General features: G+C 40.8%; 2 protein-coding genes across 4 annotated transcripts in view; both read left to right on the plus strand.

Annotated features, from left to right (window-relative positions):
* LOC309563702 (uncharacterized protein) overlaps positions 1-16,614 on the plus strand; it is a 69,117-nt gene that overhangs the window by 47,008 nt on the left and 5,495 nt on the right. The gene's annotated exons all lie outside the window — the stretch shown is intronic.
* On the plus strand, positions 516-7,872 carry LOC309563701 (uncharacterized protein). Its single transcript, XM_082268296.1, has 4 exons — positions 516-824; positions 1,397-1,450; positions 4,560-4,601; positions 7,689-7,872. Exons 1-4 carry the CDS (start codon positions 558-560, stop codon positions 7,749-7,751), a joined length of 426 nt encoding a protein of 141 aa, XP_082124422.1. The 5' UTR covers positions 516-557; the 3' UTR covers positions 7,752-7,872.

Here is a 16,614-nt window from a genome sequence, read left to right on the forward strand (position 1 = left end):
GAGGTAAAGAAGGTTTAGGCTCCTTTCACACGAACAATCCGATCAGACTGTCAGTTTTTTAGGCGGATCTCATCGGATCCTCCATGCATCCCTATGGGGCAGCGGATGTCAGCAGAGACATGTCCGCTGACACCCGCTGCCATCTGCATCCGATCCTGTCCGTGAAATCCGGAAAGATGGAAAACCTATTTTCCATCCGTCCAGGGGATCGGATGAGAGCGGACAGGCGGTCCTCCCTTTCTGAAACCTCCCTCTCCACACACAGAGTGGAGAGGGAGCTGTCACCTGCCTGCTCAACGGGGAGTGTATCGATCCCCCGCTGAGCAGCACGGAGTCCGCCAACGGAGGCGGACCGCGTGAAAGGAGCCTAAATCTGAAATTGTGTAAAGGGTACTTTATGATTTGAGCAACAAAAATGTGGCAACAAAAATGTGACCCAATGTTAATAAGTGAGTCAACTACAACTAACGTAATATTTGGGAGTAATTGGCAGCTAAATGATACTAAGGAGGCAACACCCTTTCCTTTATAGAACATTATAATTGTTTTTGCTTAAAATGTTTCCCTACAACATGAATGCCAGGTTTGGAAAAAATCAAACTGGTTTTTCAAGGGGTTTAACTTCTTCTTTACCAACAGGAAAAAACTTGGGTATAAAAGCAACAGGTTCAACGGATTCTCAACATAACTTACTATTCTTTGAGTTAATTTTGAACTTTTTTGCTAACACCAGCCAACAACAATGTCTTCAACGAAAGGTGGATCCCATGGAAATCATGGACACCATGGACATCATGGACGCCATGAGCAGAAGAACCAGGACCGTAAGTAGAATTTTATGCTTATAAAATCTCTCAATTAGTGGAAAACCTGACTTGCCTTACCCTGTTTTTGGTTTCTACAACACTGATGTGTTAATGTAAATCCACAAGTCCTATGTAACCAGTAAAAAAAATTACTTTTTAGTATAAGGGATAACTTTACATGATAATTTATTAAGTACTCATGAAGAAAAACAAAATCAACAACCTAAATTACCATGTCTTTTTCATAGAAATTTTGATTCAACATGTTTAGGTATATTATGCAAGAATACGTTTTAATCAATCACCACCAGCAAATGTATCTTTTTTCTTCTATATTTTTTTTAGTGCTGTCCGGTGGCATGTGCCATTCCCATTCATTCGTGTCATACAAATATTCTACTGAAAGTCTGAGCAATTTTTAGAGATCAAAGATATAGAAATATCTGGTGCTAGACACTTATCTCAAATTCAACTTTAGTATTTTCTTTTCAAATTATTCTTTAAACCTTTATATATTATCATTAACAGTAGTGATCTAAGGGCTAAAACACACATGGCTTCATTAATATGACACTAATTTTCCTTTTCAGAAAGCAAACCAGTGCAGCAATGTGAGGACCAAAAATCAAAGTGCCCTAAGCCTGGTGAGTCAGTAAATATAAAAAAATTACAAATGTCATTTTTATGTATTCAGCTGGAATAAATTGCCATTATGTTTTCTTTTTTTTGTGAAAAGAATTATGTAGTACACATCAGTGGTAAATCATTTTCACATTGTTTAGGGCAACATGTAATTATATTGGCAGCCGTTGCTTACTCATCGTAAAGTATTACTAAAGGCAAAACATTTTTAGATTTGGATAGAGTGAGGGCTGGATAATTAGAGAGAGCAAATGTCTTTAATGAAGACACAGACAGTAATAAAAACCTGACACAACGCTCTTACGCCCTCACCACGCCCTCACCACGCCCTCACCACGCCCTTATCACACCCTCACCACGCCTACTGTAGGGCGTGGTGAGGGCGTAAAAATTTTGTCAGGATTTATTACTGTCTGTGTCTTCATTAAAGAGATTTGCTCTCTCTAATTATCCTGATCACCATTGTCACCGGGATTAAAAGTAAAGGTAGATCCAAAATTCTGAATATCCCACAAAACTGGAAAAGAGGGGAAATCTTTCAATGGGGACACTTGTTCCCTTGCCATCTGTCCAGAAGTGGATTCCCTTCACATTGGAAAGACATTCTTTCACTTAATGTTGAGTCTACGGGGCAGGAAATAAATCTTCCAAAACAGACAAAGATGGCAAAAAAAGGCATTACAATTTTGGCCTTAAAGCGGAGTTCCGGCCTCAAAATTAAAAAAATCGATTTTGGACCATCCGCTTGCTGAGGGCAACCTGAAAGAGAAATGGATAGTGCAATTTTTTTTTTGGTCACTTACCTTATTATAGAAGAAAATATACTCACCTTCCTTCCACTTCCTCCCTCTGTGGCCGCGGCCCGCGCCGTCCCTTCCGGTTTGCGATGATTCCTGGGAGCTGAACGTCATCGCTCCCAGGAATCAATGCGCCTGCACCGGCCCCGCTGGTCACTTCCGGTGCAGGCGCGGCATTCACTGCTAAACAGCTTCTGGGCATACCCAGAAGCTGTGCAGGGATGCCGCGCCTGCACTGGAAGTGACGAGCGTGGCTGGTGCAGTGCATTGTGGGACTCCGACGTCACAAAAGAGGACACGAAGAGGGATGCTGCGGCTTCAGCTGCCCACACCTGAGATGGCAGCGCTGGAGAAGAAATTTTCAAGGTAAGTATTTCTTCTTACAGGTAAGTGCGACCCGGGACAGTTCAGAGGCTATCCATTATGGAATGTACTAGCACTGACTGTCCCGGGGATATTTTTAGCTCAAATTGACCCCCAAGGCCGGAACTCCGCTTTAATATCTGGAGAGTCACAGGCCTGGACAAATATATAGTACAAGAATTAAATAATTTCTGCCTGTGCTCTACCTCCCAACTTTTTTAAATGGGAATGAGGGACACCTATTAGCAAAAGTACGTAGGCATAGGACACCCCCCCCCCCCCCCCACACCTCCCTTAAAGGAGAATTGTACAAAAAATTATAAGTTAAACCTACAAGTGTTACCACTACTATTCCTTTATATTGGCTTTTGGAATTTCAAATGCAGCAAATTAGAAATTGGATGAAAGGTTTAGCACAGGAAAACACATTTGAGAGATAAGTATTGCATTTTGTATACAACTAAATAGATCAGACCAAAATGATGGAATAATGAGGAGGAAAGAGCGACAGAGGGATTTGTTCTGAATGAGGGACAGTCTCTCGAAATCAGGGACAGTTGGGAGCTATGTAGATCAGTGGCTAACTAGGTAGTAAAGCCAGGATTGGCATGGCTACTCCGGGTCATCATGCACCATTTTAAAACATGTCAGCAGTGGCAGCTGTCAATGTCTTGCCTATGGCCTAACTTTATTAATAAAGTGTACACATATTCAAAACATGCAAGACAATTTAGCTTTGGGTGAACCAAAGTAGGTGGAAAGACCAGCAAGGTTTGTTATTTTCTTTAAAATACTGTGACACTGTAACAAGATGCCACAGCAGAATCTCCAGCATTGCCTCTTGGCTCTGACAACTGTAAAGCAAAAGAGGGTGTCATACTTTTTTTGTTCACTTACCATTATGTCAAATATATTAAATATAATCCAGCCACAAGAGTGACCATCTTGTAATGGGTTCAGTGACAGGCTATAGTTGGGGGAAATACGTAAAAGTGCCCAAGAGTTACGAGGCATAAGTTACTTAAAGTGAATGTAAACCCCATTCATGAAATCTGACCTGGGCACATATATCTGTAGTGTTTACATATCTTTCTCCAAAGCCCTAAGTCCCATGTCTTTCTGCTGCTCCATTCCTCTGTCTTCAGCATGATAACTTCTGACAAGTTCTCCGGAACAGGAGATAAAAGCAGCTGGAAATTTGTGTCGTGGAGGGAACTTAGAGATAGATTAGCAGAGAGCTTCATTCACAACATGCTCTGCACATTCCTTCCTTCCTCTGTCTATGAGGAGTAAGGGTGTGTGCCTTTCCTCCAATCAGCTGTCACACAGTGTATGCCAAGACACCACACCCAGTGCTGGAACAGTAAGAAAAAATTCTAACATGATGTTCACTTTCTAAACAGTGTAGGAAGCTGGAGACAGCAGATATACAAATAAAACTTGTGTAGGGAGATTTGTTTAATCTCCGTGTATTATGTGAGGTTGTTCACTTCACTGGGTATATGTGAGGGTTTACACCCACTTTCAACTGTCAAGCTAAAAACATTTTTTTTTTCTAGTTTTGCTAGATATTATTGTCCGTGTTGATGTCCCAGATTTCTACCCACGTCCTTCTGGTAAAATGATGCCAGAAGGATATGAAGGGAGAGTAAAACTCAGAGTCCCAGATTGCAGTAAAAACTTCAGAGGTTATAACCCTTTCTAGAAATGGTGCTTTAACATGTTCAGGTACAGCATATTATGTAAGAATAAGATTTAATCAATCACCACCAGAGATCAAAGATAAAGCAATATTTGCTACCGGACACCTTTCTCAAATTCAGCTTCAGTGTTTTCTTTTTGAATTTTTCTTTAAACCTTTGTATATTATCATGAACAGTAGTGATTTAAGGGATAAAACATATATGGCATCATTAATAATGTCCCTACTTTTCCTTTTCAGAAAAACCAGCGCAGCAATGTCAGGACCAAACACCAAAGTGCCTTACGCCTGGTGAGTCAGTAAATATCAAAACTCCTTTACAAATGTCATTTTTATGTATTCAGCTGGAATATATTGCCATTATAAAGACAGGAAGTGAGGGAAAATCTGCAACAGATACAGTCAGAAAATAGTAGTCTTCCCCTTCTCTACTAAAAAAAACAAAAAAAACAAAACAGTTTTGTTTTCTTGTCCATGTTAAAGTCCCAGATTTTTCCTCACGTCCTTCTGGTAAAATGTTGCTAGAAGAATAGGAAGTGAGAGTAAATTTCAGAGCCCCAGATCGCATTAAAAACTTAACAGAGGTTATAACCTTTTCTAGAAATGTTGCTTTAACACAGTGGTTCTTAACCTGGGTTCGCTCGAACCCCAGGGGTTCGGTGGGTCAGTCTCGAGGGTTCGGCACACCCTCCGCTAGTACCACTTTGCTGTCAGGGACTATTTCTCCAGTTTCGGGCATGTCCTTCCGCTCCTGCTCCGCGCCATCATCATGGAAATACATGACATCCAGTGGCGTAGCGTGGGGGTTGTAGGGGGGGCCGGCCGCACCATCTGGGCGGGGGGGTGGGCGCATCCGCTCCGCAGTGTCATGTCACTCACTGTCATGATAGGCTGGCTGCCGCTGCCCACTGAGTCTGCTCGCACTCGCAGCTCTCTCTGCCCCTCGCTCACTCTCACTACTGGCTGTGCAGCTCGGCTCCCGGCCGAATCCGATCCAGCTGGAGCCGGCGTCGCCCACTGTGGAGTGGTGGGGGGAGGGGGAGACAGGCCATGCGTGCGGTGCGGAGAGGGACTATCTGGGGGAGGGACTAACCCATGCAGCGGCCGCCCAGCGCAGCGCGGAAGAGAACCACCAGGCCAGGCAGCCGCAGCAGCAGAAGAAGCCAGCAGGTGAGAGGCCAGAGAGCCAGTGGTGACAGTGGTGCTGCAGCCTGCAAGAGGGAAACCTAGCCTGTGATTGGGAGTCAGGACATAGGTGAAAAAAAGGTAGGACTGGAGTAGTACTGGCTATACTAGTCTAGTGACTGACTGTCTGACTGACTGTGTGAGAACACTGAGAAGACTATGTAAAGGGTATCTATTTTATGGGGAACCTGGCCTGCTGTAAGGGAGGAGATCTAAATGGGGGACGGGACCTCGCCTCACCCTGGCCTGCTGTAAGGGGGGATCTATATGGGGGACATGATCCCCCATATAGATCCCCCCTTACAGTAGGCCAGGGTGAGGCGAGGTCCCCCATATAGACCCCCCCTACAGCAGGCCAGGGTGAGGTTAGGTCACTCTGGGGTCCCCCATATAGATCCCCCCTTACAGCAGGCCAGGGTGAGGCTAGGTCACTCTGGGGTCCCCCATATAGATCCCCCCCTACAGCAGGCCAGAGTCCGGACCTCACCTCACTCTGGGGTCCCCCATATAGATCCCCCTTACAGCAGGCCAGGGTGAGGTGAGGTCCTGTCCCCCATATAGATCTCCCCCCTTACAGCAGGCCAGGGTGAGGTGAGGTCCCGTCCCCCATATAGATCTCCCCCCTCACAGCAGGCCAGGATGAGGTGAGGTCCCGTCCCCCATATAGATCTCCCCCCTTGAGGCAGGCCAGGGGGAGGTGAGGTCCTGTCCCCCATATAGATCTCCCCCCTTACAGCAGGCCAGGGTGAGGTGAGGTCCTGTCCCCCATATAGATCTCCCCCCTTACAGCAGGCCAGAGTGAGGTGAGGTCCCGTCCCCCATATAGATCCCCCTTACAGCAGGCCAGGGTGAGGTGACACGAGACACGATAAAGACATGAGAGTGGCACTTGCCAAGATAAAGCCGCGCATTTCTGAACTGGTCTCCGAAAGACAACAGCAGAAGTCACACTAATTTGCAGTAAATATTCATTATTATGTTTTTGTTTTTGTGTGAAAATCATGTTTTAATGGTTTTGTTCTTTGTTCTTAATGGTTTTGTTCATTTTGTGCACCTATGTATAAATTTATACCTAAAATAATATATACCTATGTTTTGAATTTGAAAAAATCATATTTTATTTTTCCAATTAAGAAGGGTTCGGTGAATGCGCATATGAAACTGGTGGGGTTCAGTACCTCCAACAAGGTTAAGAGCCACTGCTTTAACATGTTCAGGTACAGAATATTATCTAAGAATAAGTTTTAATCATTCACCACCAGAGATCAACACCAGCAGATGACATACATCCCCCCCAACCCCCCCCCCCCCCAAATCATCACTGACTGTACAAAAAATTGGCATTTAATTTGGAATTAAAGTTCCCAGAGTCTGGAGGAAGAGTAGGGAGGCACAAAATTCAAGTTGCATGAGGTCCAGTCTGAAGTTTACACAGTCAGTGATGATTTGGGGAGCCATGTCATCTGCTGGTGTTGGTCCACTGTCTTTTATCAAGTCCAAAGTCAGCGCAGCCCTCTACCAGGAAATTCTAGAGCATGCTTCCCACTGCAGACCAGCTTTATCGAGATGCGGATTTAATTTTCCAGCAGGACATGTCACCTGCCCACACTGCCAAAAGTACCAACACCTGGTTTAATGATCATGGTATCACTGTGCCTAATTGGCCAGAAAACTTGTCTGACCTAAACCCCATGGAGAATCTGAGGAAGATGAGAGACACCAGACCCAACAATGCAGTTGAGCTGAAGGCTGCTATCAAAGCAACCTGTTCTTCCATAACACTTCCACAGTGCCACAGGCTGATCACCTCCATGCCACGCCACATTGATGCAGTAATTCATGCAAAAGGAGCCCCGACCAAGTACCCAACATCTCTGCATTAATAATCTTTTTTATTATTGGTCTTATGTAATATTCAAATTTTCTGAGGTATTGAATTAGGGGTTTTCACTTGCTGTAGGCCATAATCATCAAAATAAAATAAAAATGTTTGAAATATATCACTCTGTGTCTAACGCATCTATTTTCACTTTTTGAATCCGTTTCACTTTTTGAATTGAATTACTGAAATAAATTAATTTTTTGATGATATTCTAATGTTTTTAGAAGCACCTGTATTATCATTACCAGTAGTGATCTAAGGGATAAAACATACATGGAATCATTAATAATGTCCCTACTTTTCCTTTTCAGAAAAACCAGCGCAGCAATGTCAGGACCAAACACCAAAGGGCCTTACACCTGGTGAGTCAGTAAATATCAAAAATCATTTACAAATGTCATTTTTATGTATTCAGCTGGAATATATTGCGTTATCCAGACAGGAAGTGAGGGAAAATCTGCAACAGAGATACAGTCAGAAAATAATAGTCTTCCCCTACTCTACTAAAAAAAAAAAAAAAAAAAAAAATGTGGCCCTGTGCTTGCTTTTATCTGGGCCTTGAGTCACTATTTCATCCACTCAAGCAATAATGGGGCATAATTCCCCCCACTGTCAACAATGAAAATGAAGGGGCACAAATTCCCCCACTGACACCAATGAATGGGCACAATTCCTCCCAATGACACCAAGGATGGAGCACGATTTCTCCCAATGACACCAATGAAGGTGCCCAATTTCTCCCAATGAAGGTGCCCAATTTCTCCCAATGACACCAACGATGGGATACAATTGCTCCCAATGACATTATGATGGGGCACAATTTCTCCTAATAATACCAATGATAGGTCACAATTTTTCCCAATGACACCAATGATGGGACACAATTCCTTCCAATGACACCAAAGATGGGGGCACTGTTTTTTCCCACAAATTTTGGGACCTTTTCTACTTCCAATGGCCACAGTCCAGCCCTCCTAAAGTCTGAAGGGCAGTAAAATGGCTCTTTATTTAGAAAGTTTGGAGACCTTTGATCTAAGGGATAAAACACATATGGAATCATTAATAATGACATTTTTATATATTCAGTTGGAATATATTGCCATTATCCAGACAGGAAGTGAGGGAAAACCTGAAACAGAGATACACACAGAAAATAGTAGTCTTCCCCTACTCTACTAAAAAAAACAAAAAAAAAAAAACAGTTTTGTATTCTTGTCCGTGTTAAAGTCCCAGATTTTTCATCACATCCTTCTGGTAAAATGTTGCCAGAAGAATAGGAAGTGAGTCAATTTTAAAGCCCCAGATTGCATTAAAAACTTAACAGAGGTTATACTGCTGCCAAAAGTACCAACACCTGGTTAATGATCATGGTATCACTGTGCTTGATTGGGCAGCAAACTCGCCTGACCTAAACCCCATAGAGAATCTGAGGAAGATGAGACACCAGACTTAACAATGCAGTTGAGCTGAAGGCCACTATCAAAGCAACCTGAGCTTCCATCACACCTCAGCAGTTCCTCAGGCTGATCCCCTCCATGCCACGGCGCATTGATGCAGGAATTCATGCAAAAGGATGACCAATTATTGAGTGCATACATACTTTTCACTAACCAAACATTTCTGTATTTAAAATCATTTTTTTAGTGGTCTTATATAATATTCAAATTTTCTGAGATATTGAATTTTGGGTTTTCACTAGCTGTAAGCCATAATCATCAAAATTTAAAAAAAGAAATGCTTGAAATATATCACTATATCTATATGAAATATGAGTTTCCCTTTTTTTTTATTGAATTACTGAAATAAATTAACTTTTTGATGATATTCTAATTTTTTATAGAAGCACCTGTATTATCATTAATAATCCTTTTTTTTATTGGTCTTATGTAATATTCAAATTTTCTGAAGAATTGAATTAGGGGTTTTCACTAGCTGTAGGCCATAATCATCAAAATTAAAAAAAAAATGCTTGAAATATATCACTCTGTGTCTAACACATCTATTTTCACTTTTTTGAATCCGTTTCACTTTTTCAATTGAATTACTGAAATTAATTAACTTTTTGATGATATTCTAATGTTTTTAGAAGCACCTGTATTATCATTACCAGTAGTGATCTAAGGGATAAAACATACATGGAATCATTAATAATGTCCCTACTTTTCCTTTTCAGAAAAACCAGCGCAGCAATGTCAGGACCAAACACCAAAGGGCCTTACACCTGGTGAGTCAGTAAATATCAAAAATTATTTACAAATTACATTTTTATGTATTCAGCTGGAATATATTGCGTTATACAGACAGGAAGTGAGGGAAAATCTGCAACAGAGATACAGTCAGAGAATAGAAGTCTTCCCCTACTCTACTAAAAAAAAAAAAAATGTGGCTTGCTTTTATCTGGGCCTTGAGTCACTATTTCATCCACTCAAGCAATAATGGGGCATAATTCCCCCCACTGACAAAAAAGAAAATGAAGGGGCACAAATTCCCCCACTGACACCAATGAATGGGCACAATTCCTCCCAATGACACCAAGGATGGAGCACAATTTCCCCAATGACACCAATGAAGGGGCACAAATTCCCCCACTGACACCAATGAATGGGCACAATTCCTCCCAATGACACCAAGGATGGAGCACGATTTCTCCCAATGACACCAACGATGGGATACAATTGCTCCCAATGTCATTATGATGGGGCACAATTTCTTCTAATGATTCCAATGATAGGGCACATTTTCTCCCAATGACACCAATGATGGGACACCTGTATTATCATTGAAAAATGTGAATCAGGTGCGCTAAACTTTTGAGTGGTGTTTTTAAATATATAATCATATAGTGACCAATGAACAAAATATAACAATGAGAAATCAACCTATTGCAAAAAATAACAATCTGAATGAGGAATAAATTCCAATGTGATAAACAATCTATTGAAATATTCAAATTGAAAGTCCATCATCCCTCTTAGGTGTCCAACAACATGTTTATCCAACATGCATGTGAAGAAATTAAAGATGCAAATCCAATAGATAGATGTGAGCAGGGAAGACCTCCACCAGTGATTGGATGAGCCCCTTACCAGATGAAAATAACAGAAGGGCGTGAGTGTTATCAGATCCAATAATAGTACTCAGGAAAGACAGGAACACTTTCAGATGACTCTCTTCAAGCAAGAAGAGCAGGTCAGCCTCTTACCAAATAATGATTGATTGTAGGTAGGGAAAGATATATATCGCCTGTATCAGCAGCCTGTCTTATGCCTGCCATGAATGGATCTCTGAACTCTGGTGTATAGATATGTTCCCCTCGGTAGCCAAGAGAAAGAAAAACCGCTGATAGTGTAGTATTTCCGATAACATTTATTAAGGAAAAATGATTGCACTTACAGTGGGTAGACTTGAATCTGGCATATATCGATAAATAGTCCCGATGGGAGCAAACAGAGGGCCGCGGCCGCCTGTAGTGCGGTCCGCATCGATGGATCGTGACGTTGCGGCGCTCCTCTCTGTTGGATAAACATGTTGTTGGACACCTAAGAGGGATGATGGACTTTCACTTTGAATATTTCAATAGATTGTTTATCACATTGGAATTTATTCCTCATACAGATTGTTATTTTTTGTAATAGGTTGATTTCTCATTGTTATATTTTGTTCATTGGTCACCATATGATTATATATTTGACACACCACTCAAAGTTTAGCGCACCTGATTCACATTTTTCATACCGTAATATTTTCTAAGGTTGCAGCTTTACTTATTTTTCCTGCGCACTTTTTTTTATACAACATCACCTGTATTATCGTTACCAGTAGTGATCTAAAGGATAAAACATATATGGCATCATTAATAATGTCCCTACTTTTCCTTTTCAGAAAAACCAGTGCAGCAATGTCAGGACCAAACAAAGTGCCTTACACCTGGTGAGTCAGTAAATATAAAAAATAATTTACAAATGTCATTGTTATGTATTCAGCTGGAATATATTGCCATTATCCAGACAGGAAGTGAGGGAAAATCTGCAACAGAGGTACAGTCAGAAAATAGAGGTCTTCCCCTTCTCTACTAAAAAAAAAAAAAAAAAAATGTGGCTTGCTTTTATCCGGGCCTTGAGTCACGATTTCATCCACTCAAGCAATAACGGGGCATAATTCCCCCCACTGACAACAATGAAAATGAAGGGGCACAAATTCCCCCACTGACACCAATGAATGGGCACAATTCCTCCCAATAACACCAATAATGGAGCACGATTTCTCCCAATGACACCAATGAAGGTGCCCAATTTCTCCCAATGACACCAACAATGGGATACAATTGCTCCCAATGACATTATGATGGGGCACAATTTCTCCAAATGATACCAATGATAGGGCACAATTTCTCCCAATGACACCAATGATGGGACACAATTCCTTCCAATGACACCAAAGATGGGGCACTGTTTTTTCCCACAGACGTTGGGACCTTTTCTACTTCCAATGGCCACAGTCCAGCCCTCCTAAAGTCCGAAGAGCAGTAAAATGACTCTTTATTTAAAAGTTTGGAGACCTTTAATCTAAGGGATAAAACACATATGGAATCATTAATAATGACATTTTTATAGATTCAGTTGGGATGCCATTATCCAGACAGGAAGTGAGGGAAAACCTGAAACAGAGATACGCACAGAAAATAGTAGTCTTCCCCTACTCTACTAAAAAAAAAAAAAAAACAGTTTTGTATTCTTGTCCGTGTTAAAGTCCCACGTCCTTCTGGTAAAATGTTGCAGAAGAATAGGAAGTGAGAGTCAATTTTAAAGCCCCAGATTGCATTACAAACTTAATAGAGCTTATGCTGCTGCCAAAAGTACCAACACCTAGTTAATGATCATGGTATCACTGTGCTTGATTTGCCTACCAACTCACCTGACCTAAACCCCATAGAGAATCTGAGGAAGATGAGAGACACCAGACCCAACAATGCAGTTGAGCTGAATGCCACTATCAAAGCAACCTGGGCTTCCATAACCCCTCAGCAGTTCCACAGGCTGATCACCTCCATGCCACGGCGCATTGATGCAGTAATTCCTGCAAAAGGATGACCAATACTATACTGTACATAGACATACTTTTCACTAACCAAACATTTCTGTATTTAATTTATTGAATTATTGAAATATTGAATTTTAGGTTTTCACAAGCTGTAAGCCATAATCATCAATTTAAAAAAGAAATGCTTGAAATATATCACTCTGTGTGTAACGCATCTATATGAAATATGAGTTTCCCTTTTTTTATTGAATTCCTGAAATAAATTAACTTTTTGATGATATTCTAATGTTTTTTTAGAAGCACCTGTATTATCATTAATAATCCTTTTTTTATTGGTATTATGTAATATTCAAATTTTCTGAGGTATTGAATTAGGGGTTTTCACTAGCTGTAGGCCATAATCATCAAAATTTAAAAAAAAATGCTTGAAATATATCACTCTGTGTCTAACGCATCTATTTTCACTTTTTTGAATCCGTTTCACTTTTTGAATTGAATTACTGAAATAAATTAACTTTTTGATGATATTCTAATGTTTTTAGAAGCACCTGTATTATCATTACCAGTAGTGATCTAAGGGATAAAACACATATGGCATCATTAATAATGTCCCTACTTTTCCTTTTCAGAAAAACCAGCGCAGCAATGTCAGGACCAAACACCAAAGGGCCTTACACCTGGTGAGTCAGTAAATATCTTTTACAAATGTCATTGTTATGTATTCAGCTGAAATATATTGTTATTTCCAGACAGGAAGTGAGGCAAAATCTGCAACAGAGACACAGACAGAAAATAGAAGTCTTCCCCTACTCATAGGGTTCTTATCTGTGTTGATGCCCCAGATTTCTCCTCACGTCCTTCTAGTAAATTGTTATCAGAAGGACAGTAAGTGAGAGTACATCTCAAAGTCCCAGACTGCAGTAAAAACCTGACAAAGACCATTTCTTAATCTATCGAAAACTAACACAGAATGTTTTGCCAGGACATACACTTTATTTTTTTCTAATCTCTTTTTATTACATTTTTACAGTCACAAAAAGGAAAAAAAAAGTGAAAAACAATCCCAATATCACAATTCCATACTCTATAATATAATAGAAAAAAAAAAGAAAGAAGAAGAAAAAAAAAAAACAAAGAATAATATACATACACTTTAAATTGAACCTGTAAATGTGGGAATTATGGTAGCGGTCATTGATAACTTGTTATTAAAATGTACAGGCTCCATCCTGATACTGTCCTCTCCACCTTGTGAGTCACTGACCAAGAACAAGCATGCAGCCAGTTACATGGGAAAAGTCCCATCCTTCTACTAGGTAGTAAAGACAGAATGAGGAGCTCATACCTATAAAAACAAGTCAGCAATGGCTTCCTCTATATTTCTATTAAATTCAGTCATCCAGAACAAGTTCAAAGACGTGCTTGCTACTAGTTACCCATGTTAAATGCAGCTTATGTAATTTCATGCTTAAACATACTCTATCCATGCTTGCAGTGCAGGCACAGCCCTACTGCAAAGGTTACATTTGTCACAATTTAGCCCTCTGTTTTCCTGCCAGTGTAATTCTTACTTCCTTGCTACAGTGCTTCTCCTAAATCTGTCTTTCCTTTCACATGTGTTTGTTTTGCTTCTGTGCTCACCCATGGGCATCACCTGAAATTTTGTGGGTTCATGTTTCCTTTTCATTCTATCACTTCCTTGCCCACCTCCCAGTTTGCTCCCCTAAATAACACATGTTCAGTGGAGCCCAAGTTGCCTGAGCAACTTCCCAGTTCTCTGAGCTCCTGTTTGCCTACTATTATGTGTATTCAATGTCTGACTTCCCTTGCCCTGGGAAGTGACCTTGGCTTGTTTCCTGGATTCCCTTCTGTCCCCTGTCATTGCACTCTGCTTATGCTAGTGGTCTCCGTATCTCAGCTGGGCGTACCTGGGGCCAAGACAAGGTTCCAGTTTGCTGCAAGTCCATCCCCACCATCAGGGGGCCTGGTGAAGAAACAGGCTGGCGTTTAGACTTTTTTTTTAGTTGCCTGGAAATAATAAAGCCTTATTATAGGGTCATTTACTCCAGATTGCATACAGCTGTTTCAGGCTTGTTGGCCATCATCATTTCAATGTATGGAAACCATGACTTCTGTGATTCAGGGCTTGAGGATCAACGAGACAGTATAACTAGACTGGTATCATATAATTTGCCGCAATAAGATTGATATTTTGCAAACAAAACTTGAATATATTAAAATAAAAACTGAATCTGACCTTTTGCCACATTTCAGGCTTCAAACATAAAGATATAAAACTGTATTTTTTGTGAAGAATCAACAACAAGTGCGACACAATCATGAAGTAGAACGAAATTTATTGAATATTTCAAACTTTTTTAACAAATAAAAAACTGAAAAATTGGGCGTGCAAAATGATTCAGCCCCCTTAAGTTAATACTTTGTAGCGCCACCTTTTGCTGCGATTACAGCTGTAAGTCACTTGTGGTATGTCTCTATCAGTTTTTCACATTGAGAGACTGAAATTTTTGCCCATTCCTCCTTGCAAAACAGCTCGAGCTCAGTGAGGTTGGATGGAGAGCGTTTGTGAACAGCAGTTTTCAGTTCTTTCCACAGATTCTTGATTGGATTCAGGTCTGGACTTTAACTTGGCCATTCTAACACCTGGATATGTTTATTTGTGAACCATTCCATTGTAGATTTTGCTTTATGTTTTGGATCATTGTCTTGTTGGAAGACAAATCTCCGTCCCAGTCTCAGGTCTTTTGCAGACTCCATCAGGTTTTCTCCCAGAATGGTCCTGTATTTGGCTCCATCCATCTTCCCATCAATTTTAACCACCTTCCCTGTCCCTGCTGAAGAAAAGCAGGCCCAAACCAGGATGCTGCCACCACCATGTTTGACAGTGGGGATGGTGTGTTCAGGGTGATGAGCTGTGTTGCTTTCACGCCAAACATAACGTTTTGCATTGTTGCCAAAAAGTTTGATTTTGGTTTCATCTGACCAGAGCACCTTCTTCCATATGTTTGGTTTGTCTCCCAGGTGGCTTGTGGCAAATTTTAAACAACACTTTTTATGGATATCTTTAAGAAATGGCTTTCTTCTGGCCACTCTTCCATAAAGGCCAGATTTGTGCAGTATACGACTGATTGTTGTCCTTTGGACAGAGTCTCCCACCTCAGCTGTAGATCTCTGCAGTTCATCCAGAGTGATCATGGGCCTCTTGGCTGCATCTCTGATCAGTCTTCTCCTTGTATGAGCTGAAAGTTTAGAGGGACGGCCAGGTCTTCGTAGATTTGCAGTGGTCTGATACTCCTTCCATTTCAATATTATCGCTTGCACAGTGCTCCTTGGGATGTTTAAAGCTTGGGAAATCTTTTTGTATCCAAATCCGGCTTTAAACTTCTCCACAACAGTATCTCAGACCTGACTGGTGTGTTCCTTGTTCTTCATGATGCTCTCTGCGCTTTAAACTGACCTGGTGCATTTATACGGAGACTTGATTACACACAGGCAGATTATATTTATCATCATTAGTCATTTAGGTCAACATTGGATCATTCAGAGATCCTCACTGAATTTCTGGAGAGAGTTTGCTGCACCGAAAGTAAAGGGGCTGAATAATTTTGCAAGCCCCATTTTTCCGATTTTTATTAGTTAACAAAGTTTGAAATATCCAATAAATTTCGTTCCACTTCATGATTGTGTCCCACTTGTTGTTGATTCTTCAAAAAAATTACAGTTTTATATCTGTATGTTTGAAGCCTGAAATGTGGCAAAAGGTCGCAAAGTTCAAGGGGGCCAAATACTTTCGCAATGCACTGTAAATGAAGTGAAAAAAATATTACTACATAGTACAAAACTACTCACATGATAAAAACAGATAAGCGCTTTAAGAAGAATACAATCCCGGGCTGCATAGCAAAGACTTCAAACAATACTTCACCAAAATTTCAGGTCCAAAGAGGCATGGCAACAGTATGTGCATTAGCACCGCCCAGCTATAACTAGAACGGTTATGGTGAAATGTTAACAATTGTATTGGGGTATATTTAGGGAAGCCATGGTGTACAGACTACATAGGTGTTCTAAAATAACAGGCAAATATTAGCACCTTAGCAATAATTCCTGTAAGACAACAAGAGTGACTACTGAATACCAGGTTTCTCTCTTAAGTCACAATGTGGGGAAGTGTAT

The sequence above is a fragment of the Pelophylax lessonae genome, assembly GCF_965119305.1.
Source record: "Pelophylax lessonae genome assembly, chromosome: 9".
In the NCBI taxonomy this organism is placed as follows: Eukaryota; Metazoa; Chordata; class Amphibia; order Anura; family Ranidae; genus Pelophylax; species Pelophylax lessonae.

What these genes read in the sequence shown, in the direction of transcription:
- LOC309563701 (XM_082268296.1), top strand. Translation starts at nt 558, where the DNA reads ATGTTTCCCTACAACATGAATGCCAGGTTTGGAAAAAATCAAACTGGT. An exon ending in ATCAAAGTGCCCTAAGCCTG is followed by an intron (nt 1,451 to 4,559) that starts GTGAGTCAGTAA and finishes CAGAAAAACCAG; the next exon opens with CGCAGCAATGTCAGGACCAA. An exon ending in ACCAAAGTGCCTTACGCCTG is followed by an intron (nt 4,602 to 7,688) that starts GTGAGTCAGTAA and finishes TTTCCTTTTCAG; the next exon opens with AAAAACCAGCGCAGCAATGT.